The sequence below is a fragment of the Humulus lupulus genome, chromosome 1 (genome assembly GCF_963169125.1).
Source record: "Humulus lupulus chromosome 1, drHumLupu1.1, whole genome shotgun sequence".
NCBI lineage: Eukaryota > Viridiplantae > Streptophyta > Magnoliopsida > Rosales > Cannabaceae > Humulus > Humulus lupulus.
In genome coordinates, this window is record NC_084793.1 from 144,929,578 (window position 1) to 144,939,371 (window position 9,794).

A 9,794-nucleotide genomic window follows, 5' to 3' on the forward strand; every position below is an offset into this window, starting at 1 on the left:
ACAAAATCCACAAATTGAAAAACTATACAGAAACCAAAAATAAAAAATCTTACTCAAGATAATGAGAGGTTGGACTGTCCAAAAGAAGGCTGAATTCTCTAAGTTCTATGATATTACTATGAAATGATTCTTAAAATATACATGGTTAAATTAACTAAAACTTATCATGGTTCTTATCATGCATTACTTTTTATAGATAAAAAATGTATAAAAAATATTTTTATTATACAAAATGCAGAGCACAATAGAATGATTGGAATAAAAACCATGATAATATAAATGATTAGTGTCATTGCAGGCCATAATTGTTAAAAATAATTTAGATTTCTAACTAGATATGCAATAATAAAATTAGACCCAATCAAATTAAAGAAAATAAAAGATTGCAGATTACATTCATTGAAATTGTGTGAGAGACAGATATAGATATATGAACCAAATATTGTAATTTTTGATTTAGATTTGGATTTGGGTTATTGTAATTTTATGCTACATACGTAACCAGATATTCCTTTGAGTAATGATTAAGTTTTATTAATTCCTTTTTATAAATTATTAATGATTTAGATTTTCTTTTCAGATTTTGTCTCAATCATTATCTCGTTTTCTTTCTTTTTTTTGCCTGACTTTCAATAAGGTTTATTTTTTTTAAAATGGGGTTGAAGGAAGAAGATAGGTTAATCAAATTCTAAACCAAGTGGTGAATTCAAATAAAGTCAAAATAGCAAATTCACTACAATGTTTGAAGATTACTTCAAAATTAAATGTCCACAACCAAATGTTCAAAGAAAATCCTTAGATCAAAACATAAAATCCATCAAAGTAAACTCAGAACAGCAAATATAGCATCAGAAAACTTAAAACAGCTAAGTTTCCTACTTCAGAGCTGTGAAAATTGTGACTTTGGTTTATCTTCAACACTAGGTCTAACTGTAGTATTTCTAGATGGATGAACTTTGTTCATATTGGTTTTTCCAATTGTTGGGTTACTCTTTCTTTTTGTTTCAGACTTACTCTGAGAACTAGTTCTATAAGTAATTTATATATAGGGTCCTTTATTAATATATTTGGTTGTTTCTAATCAAGTGTTACAAAGATTTTAGCAAATTAAATAATCTGGGGTAAAAATCAATTTTAATTGAAATTCTTGGATATCTATACCTGACGATCTAAAGAAACAGATGACTTCCAGCCAAAAGTTAATAGAACCTTGCAAGAATGCTGGGGACAGCCAACAGATAATTAGTGGTAAGAACAGGTTGCATTCCTGCTGGATTGATATTAAAAGGAATATAAGGCTCCACTTCAGTGACTAGAGAGTCATCTCTGTGAGCAAAATAAAGTCAGTAAGCTCCAATATGTAGTGCAAATAGCTTCTAAACCCATATAAGTTAATTACCAACCAACATGCAACATCATATAATTATCTTGCTAATATATCGCATATATTTGGGACAAAAATTGCTCATGAAACATTACCCATGGCTGGCTAAAGCATAAACAGGTTAAAAAGCAAGGCAAAAACATATATATTAGCATTGCTTCTCTATACAAAAAGCATGGGATTTCCATAAATAATGAAAGTAAGAGATCTCAATTCCCAACTAGAAAATCAAAGCAGAAATATACCAACTAGAATGGGAAGCAAGGAGGAATTTTTTAAAGATGTTTAGGTAGGAACACAAGTCCTTGGTACATAAATTGTAGAAATAACTCAAAATAGAAGGAATAATGTGCGTGTATATATGCACAGAGTTTGGAACAAAATTCAATTAAAATGGAGGTTGAGCAGAGCTAACCTATAGTCCACCGCTAACCTATAGTCCACCTGAAATTAAGTGCACATGGGAATCAATAAATCCAGGCACCACCATCATCAACAATTAGTCATGACCATGAAATCACCTAATTTGAGTCATTTGCAAAAATGACTTCGATGAAAAAGTTATATCTGCAAAACAAATTTTCAAATAAAAGTGATTGTCTTTCTGTTCCTTAGAGCCCTTGTGGCTTTACCATTCTACTAATTTGGGTACTTAACTAAATTATACAAAACTTTTCCATCCTCGATTACCCAATAAAATCTGCAGAAACTACAATCAACATTACCAAAAATGCTCATCTTGCATATGATATTGTTGATGGTGCACTAGAAAACTTGAATCTCTGAGCCTGATCTCTGCACATTGAAGAAACAATATATGTATTAGTAGAGTTCAGATTGACCACTAGATTAAGATTGTATCTACCAACTCAAATTCGGATGAGCGAGTATAATGGGACAAAACAAGCTAGAAAAGTTGTAGTTTAATATAATCTTACTTCTGTAGGGATGAAAGTACACCACAAAATATGGCATTTTCAGGCAAAGAAACCTCGGATTTGTCATCCTCAGAGTTTACGACACTAATGTACATTTCCTGGCCTATATACCACGAGTTTAGATTGTCTGTTCGAAGGTTCCACATGCCACTATTGTCTAGAGAAATCAAAATTGTTGTCCAAGCTCTGGGAAAGACCTGTAACAAGTTGAAAAATCATTCTGTTAACAAGACATGATTCACTTCTGAAAGCACTAGTTGTTAATATTATTTAGTTATGTCAGTTTGTCTGCTGAAGAGTTTTTTATATGGAAGTTAGTTTCATAACTTCCCCCTCTGTACTACTCATTCTCTATATAAATAAAGCTCTTAACTAACTCTCTTTAATGAGTTTAATTTAGGCACCATGAAAGCTGAGAAAAAAAATTGGTCCATACACTATTTTACCGATCCCAGGAAACATCATTGTCATGACAAGAATCAAATGGAGATTTTGCTGATCAAACTATTAAATTCAGTTATAGTTACAAGACAGGAGTACCTGTGTGGTGCTGCGAGCAACCTCGTCCCATTTGTTGCAAGTGTTTCTGATGTTTTCTGTCCATACTCCAAAATCCATACTACAGAAGAAAAAAAAAAGAGAAATTGTCCAATTCGTGTTTCTGACTTTTCCAATTTCAAAACAAGAAAAATTGCAAACGAAAAAAAAAACAAAAGCAAAAGCTCACCCCACTACAAAAAATGCATAGCCATCCAAAGAAAAAACTGTCCAACTCGTGTTCCTGACTTTGCACAAAATGTATTATACAAATTAAAATTGAAATTGAGATTGAGAATTGAATTATAAAATTTGTCAACTCTGTTAACTGTAATTGAGGGTTAGATATCTAAGAAACATAGAGAAGGGAAAGAGCATTTGGATTTAGCTCGTAAAGGCCTAAGTTTTTTTTTCCTTTCTCACTTACCAATTTCCATAGTTCCTCGAGAACTAAACAGAAAGAGATAAAGAGAGAAAATAAAAAAGAAGAGAGAGGAAGTAGTACTGACCAAAGAGTTATAAGATGATTGTTTTCTCTGGAGAGAAATGGGGCTCTACATTGGAATGGGTGTATAATCACACCTGGGCTTGTGGAATCTAGGCCCTCGCTTGGTGCACACTCGGGGCTCTACAGCGGAACGGGTGCAGAATGGCCCGCGAATGGAAGTCGCTGGGTCGAAGGCACGTAGTGGTGGGCTCGCACCTGGGGTCACTTGGATTGGGGGTTGGGTTCACGGGTGCTTGAGATTTGGAACTTGGCTCGGAGAAAAAGGGTTGTGAGGACGGAGGTTAGGTGGTCGGAGCTGAGGATGATGGTGGTTACGAGAGTGGCGGCTAGGGCGAAGGGAAGGGAAAGAGACGAGAAGGAGAATGGGAAAAAAGGTATTGGGGTAGGCTGGTTCTTTTTTATATTTTATTTTTATTACTTTACCACTACTTTTTACATTGTATATATTATAATACATTTTGAAAAGACTTATAATTTTGTGTTGTGGAAAGTAGATTTTGGTGTAGTGAGTGGATATCTTGGAGGATGTTTACACTAAAGATGACACTTCTGCTGGAAACTATAATGATCCTCCCCAAGATGATGATCAACATCGTGACAATGTGATAATTTATTCGAGGAGATATCAAGTGAACTGTACCTGGGTTGCAGAAAGTATTCCACGTTGAACTTCTTGGTGAATCTGATACATTGGAAAGTTATTAACAAGTGCAGCAACCATTACTTTGATGGTTTGCTGGAATTGTTAGTCGATCCTATGCTTGACAAAACAATTTTACCTAACTCTAACTATGAGGTGAAGGCAAAGTTACAGAGTATTGGATTAGGATATGAGTCCATCGATGCTTGCAAGCATGTTTGTGCATTGTTTTGGAAGGAGAATGTGAATTTGGAATTCTGTTCGGTTTGTGGTGAGTGTCACTGGCAAGATAATCATGGGAACGGGAAGAAAGGGGCTCATAAGGTAATGTGGTACTTTCCGTTGATGCCGAGATTGAAAAGGTTGTACAGTTTGATATATACTGGAGAAGATATGAGATGAAACATTTCTAAAAGGCCAAAGGAAGATGGTGTGATGAGGCACCCCACTGACAGTAAGGTGTGGAAGCACCTTGATGAGTTGTACCCATTATTTGCAGTCGAACCTCAAAATGTTCGGCTTGGGTTGGCTACAGATGGTTTCAATCCTTTTGGGAACATGAGCAACTCTTACAACATGTGGGCTGTGATACTTGTCCCATACAACTTGATGCCATGGAAGTGCATGAAACCACAATCATTAATGTTGTCTATTCTAACTCTAGGTCCTTCTTCACTTAGAAAAGACATTGATGTCTATATGAGACCTTTGCTTGACAAGTTGAAGGAGTTATGGGTGAATGGTGTCAAAACATGAGATGCATACAATAGTACCTTATTCAATATGCGTGCAGCAATCTTGTGGACCATTAACGACTACCCAGCTTATGCTATGATGTCTGGGTGGAGCACTAAAGGGTACAAGGCGTGCCCCACATGTAATGAAGAAACTCCCTCTGTATGGATTAGAAGTAAAATTGCATACATTGGCCATAAAAGGTTTCTTTATATGGATCATGAATGGAGGAGTAAACGAGCACTATTCGACAGTAACAAGGAACTCAAGCCACCGCCGAAAGATTACTGCGGTGATGATGTGTTGAAGCAATTAGAAAATTTGCAGATTAGACAACCTGGGAACACACAAAGAATTTAGTGGTGTGAAACGCAAAAGGACTCCGACTGAACTTAATTGGTTGAAGAAGAGCATATTTTTCAAGCTTGATTATTGGAAGGAATTATTGCTCAGGCATAACTTGGATGTTATGCACATTGAGAAGAATGTTTGTGATAGTGTCTTGGGAACTTTGTTGAACTTAGAGGGGAAATCTAAAGATACTGACAAGGCAAGACTTGATCTAACAGACACGAAAATTAGGGGAAAACTCCACCTTCGCAAGGAGTGAAACAAGTGGGAAAAAATTGCACGCCATTTATACCCTCAGTGTCCCGGAGCATCGAGTTTTCTGTGAATTTGTGACGTCAGTTTAATTCGTAGACGGTTTTGCTGCAAACCTTTCGAAGAATGTCAATGATGGCAAGATAACTGGGCAGATATCACACGATTTCCACGTGATGTTTCAGCAGTTGTTGCCTGCCGCAATTAGATCTTTTTTGGTTCCTGAAGTTCCGAAGCCAATTATTGAGTTGTACGGCTTTTTCAAAAAAATTTGTTCAAGGACTTTGAATGTGAAAGACCTTGAGAAGATGGAGATAGACATTATCACCATTTTGTGCAAGTTGGAAATGAGTTTTCCTCCTGCATTTTTTGACATTATGGTGCATTTGGTTTTGCATCTTCCTAAAGAGACAATTCTTGGCGGTCCCGTGCACTTTAGGTGGATGTATCCCATTGAACGTTCAATGGCGATTTATAAACAAAATGTAAGAAATCGTGCATGTTTGGACAGTTCAATTGCAGAAGCTTACATGGTGAACGAGACCTTAACCTTTTGCTCAATATACCTCCGGGGGGTTGAGACTCGATTCAATCGACCTAAGAGGAATAAGGATTGTGTTGAATCCCAACCAAATCAGGAATATTCTATTTATACGACTGTTGGTTGTCCATTTGGTAAGAAATCAAGTATGCTCCTCAGTCCGCAGTTAAAGCAAAAGGCTGAGTGGTATATCTTGAACAATTGTGCCGAAATTAAAAAGTGTCTTAGGTGTGTTTTCTAGTATTTTTCAATAAATTTGTCTGGTTTATATACCGGGTAACGTCAAAAATCATAACATTGTTGTACATTTGTAGTGAGTATATGGATGAATTAATAAGACGGAGGGGGGGGGGGGGGGGGGGGGGCTCGAATCTTGAAGTTCGACAAGAAGTTGAGTTTCCTCAGTGGTTCAAAGAACAAGTAAGTATATTGGTCAATTCTTTTCCGAAACCCCACTTAATCAATCCAAAACTAACTTTCAATGTTAATGTTGATCGGTGAACGACTTGCATGAGTCAACACCTACTGAAGTTAATAATGAATTTTATGCTCTTGCAAACAAATCAAGTGGCACCATGTTCTCTTATCTAGGGATGATAGTGAAGGGTGTCATATTTGTGATTCATGGTCGTGATATGAAGCTTAAAACACAAAATTGTGGTGTAATGGTTCCAAGTGAGGAAGGAGTGACCTACTATGGAGTTCTGGAAGAAGTACTTGAGTTGTCCTACTTGATGGGTTACAATATTTTCCTATTCAAGTGTAGATGGTTCAATACAAGTAGAATTAAAGTGGAATCAAATTTTACGAGCGTATATGTTAAGGAAGAATGTTATAAAGATGATCCTTTCATTCTCGCATCTCAAGCGAAGGTGGTGTATTATCTTCGAGATGTGAAAAATGGGGATGATTGGAGGCTCATTAATGAATACATTCCAAGGAATGTATGGGATTTCTCAAACTCTGATGTTGTTGATACTGAGACCACAAACGATATACCAATATTGTAAAAAGTCAATTTTTCTTTATTTCAGTTGTGGGTAGAACTTCGAATTTTTGATAATCTTCAATATGATCGGGTTGATGTCAATCCCACTAGAGTTTACACCGTCAATGATTTGGTTGGCGAAGGTTCAGATGAATTTTTTGTCGATGATGAAGTTGAATTTGAAGACGACATGTTGCCGAGTATGAAGACGATGATGATGACGACAATGTTCTAATTGATAGTGATAGTGGTGTCCGTAGTGATGTTGTAGTTAGTGCTGATAAGGACAATGATATATAATTTGAACAAATATTTGTAATTTTTTATTTAATTCAATGAAAACTTTATTTATTATCATCAATTAATGAGAGTAGCAGATATACGTACACATGCACCTAGTGGATGCCTTGGGGATAGTCAATGTATTCATGAATTGGTACTCATTTTTTTCAAGATATTTGATGAAATATCTTCAAAAAATTAATATTAGAATATGTCTGCTTATTATCTCCAAGGGGTCCTCTAAGTCAGAATGGGGTAGGTTGGGAAAGACAATAAGTAATAAAATGTTAATTATATATATATAAAAAAAAAAAAGCAATAGACATGCACCTAGTGGATTCCTTGGGGATAGTCAATGTATTCATGTACTGCTTGTAACGCCCTGGTTACCCCAGACCAGTTACGGTGAACAGTGAACCGGAATTTGACTCGCTACCCGAGTCCTTTGGTTAAAACGTGATCTAAGTGCTGTTATCAGGTTAAGGTGAAAACCAGTAAAAAAGAAAGGGTACATTTCATTAAGTAAATAAACTGCTCATGAGCCTTTTAAAATGTTTACAAGATGTCCATAATACAAAAGAGTCGCTACAGTTTCAAATTTACAATCCCAGCCGGCCTAAGCGGCAAAAATAGGGTAAACCCCTAGTCCCTCTGAGAACTCCTTGACCGTGGCTGTCAAGCGGCCCTGTATGTACACAACATCGCCCAAGCTCTCCACTTAGGGTTAGTTAAGTTCTCCTTTCCTTTACCTGCACCACATAGCACCCATGAGCCAAAGCCCAGCAAGAAAACGCAATAAGACATGATATAATATCAACAACGATCATAATAACCATTCAGGACTGTCAGTCCAAACAAATAGGTGACAATAGCCAAAGGTCACAATAATGAGCATCGCTCCCTCTAGCCATGTGACGATAGGGTCACCAGGGCTTAACTGATAAATGATTCTTTCATAAGCTTGGTGAGGACAGGGGTATGGTGATTAGTCACCAACATAACCTTCCTCACGACTCTAGAGTCGAAACTATGGACAACATCCCCTAGCCATGTGATAAATGGTCACCGGGGTCATATACCTTGGCTATAGACATCTGGTCGTAGACCAGGCAAGCGCTTATAAGTTCTTTGACCTTAGGGTTGGTCTAGCATTAATGCCATAGAGCCATTCAATGCATGATTCTCGACTTTAGAGTCGGTCCCTGACTAGTCAATGTCTTAAACAGGTGATCAGCGTTTAATAGCATTTAATATGCAATCCACGTCCACATATATCAACCAACATGCTTCAATATCAAACCATGCATGTCATATACCTATACAGGGTGCAACTGTACTCATACATCGTTTTCTTACCTCTGGATCGAGTGAGAATTATTATATGAACGACCCCTGAGAACGATCAATCTTTAAATTCCTCAACGGTCACCTGGTCATAACCAAAATATAGGGTTCATCAATAATAATGATAACTGAGGGTTCCCAAACCAAATCCCAGCCCTCGAGTCATCAAATACTACCCAACCGGGTGCTAGGTCCAACCCCGAGGCCTAAGGTTTGAATCCCCAAGCTAAAAACCACATTTTGGCAAAATTGGCCTTAAGGGCCGCGGCCCTCCCCTGCTGCGCCGCGCCGCGCCCTCAAACAGAGAGGGCTCTCCCTCTGCCAGACGCCAAGGGCCGCGGCGCACCACAGCCGCGCCGCGGCGCCCAGCCCAAACCAGCAACCGACCATACACGAACCGGTTTTTAACCCTGCGTTTTCCCTCTCAAACCAGTCCTTCAAACCATCTTTAAACCTCCTCCAAACATATAATTAAACCCCCAAACAACAACCTTAGCTCACTCTCATCAAATCCCAATCAAACCAACACTAAAACTCCCTTTGATTCTCACTTCCCACACTAAAATCATGAACTGAATACCAAAAGGAAAAACAGAGCACCAGCTGAGATAAGTGACTAAAACTCACCTTGAAACCTGTTTTGAACCTCCCACACAAGATGAATCAAGTGCACCAACCCAGCCCTTGAGTTTCCTAGCTTGAAACCACACCTAGAGCTCAAAACCTCAAAGAAGGTAATGGAGGAAGTTGTGTACGGGAAGGGAAGAGGAAATGTCTCTGTTTTGTTCTGTTTGAGTCTACCACCTTCTACAGCCACTTAAGTCTCATATATCCACCCCTAAAATGACCAAATTACCCTTGTGTCATCTAAAGCTTCTCAAACTATTCTAGGGGCAAAATTGGTACTTCTCGCTTATCCCGTTAATCATAATTAACGCTTCCCACTTCCCGCTAATCTCAATATCCTCAAACACCAACAATTCATATTCCGTTACCCTAAAATCCCCGGTAACACTATAATCATAAATATCATCCCGAGACTCACCCCGAGCCTCGAGCTCAAACCTGTTATGACCAAACCGATAAATCATGTTTAAAGATCGTCTCATGTCGATATACTCGAACCAATCCACATTATAATGTGGTCTCACAATATATCATAAGCACACAAACAAATATTCAATTATACCCTCAACGGGCCAAATTACCAAAACACCCCTGTAAACAAATGTGGACTCACATGCATGCTTTTAACATCATATTATAATATAATTCTCATAAACATGCATAAACA

At 37.6% G+C, this 9,794-nt stretch overlaps 1 protein-coding gene across 1 annotated transcript; it reads right to left on the minus strand.

The window, feature by feature from the left end:
* Positions 1–1,193: 1,193 nt before the first annotated feature.
* Positions 1,194–3,351, minus strand: LOC133819515 (monocopper oxidase-like protein SKU5). Its single transcript, XM_062252786.1, has 3 exons — positions 2,863–3,351; positions 2,323–2,519; positions 1,194–2,179 (listed from the first exon to the last, which is right to left on the minus strand). The coding sequence occupies exons 1-3, from the start codon at positions 2,938–2,940 to the stop codon at positions 2,119–2,121; spliced, it is 336 nt and encodes a 111-aa protein (XP_062108770.1). The 5' UTR covers positions 2,941–3,351; the 3' UTR covers positions 1,194–2,118.
* Positions 3,352–9,794: the final 6,443 nt, after the last annotated feature.

Excerpts from the sequence above, each read along its gene's own strand:
- LOC133819515 (XM_062252786.1), bottom strand. The coding sequence starts at position 2,940 with ATGGATTTTGGAGTATGGACAGAAAACATCAGAAACACTTGCAACAAA. Across the intron at positions 2,520-2,862 it reads TTGCTCGCAGCACCACACAG|GTCTTTCCCAGAGCTTGGAC; the intron begins GTACTCCTGTCT and ends AACTTGTTACAG. Across the intron at positions 2,180-2,322 it reads GTACTTTCATCCCTACAGAA|AGATCAGGCTCAGAGATTCA; the intron begins GTAAGATTATAT and ends TTCAATGTGCAG.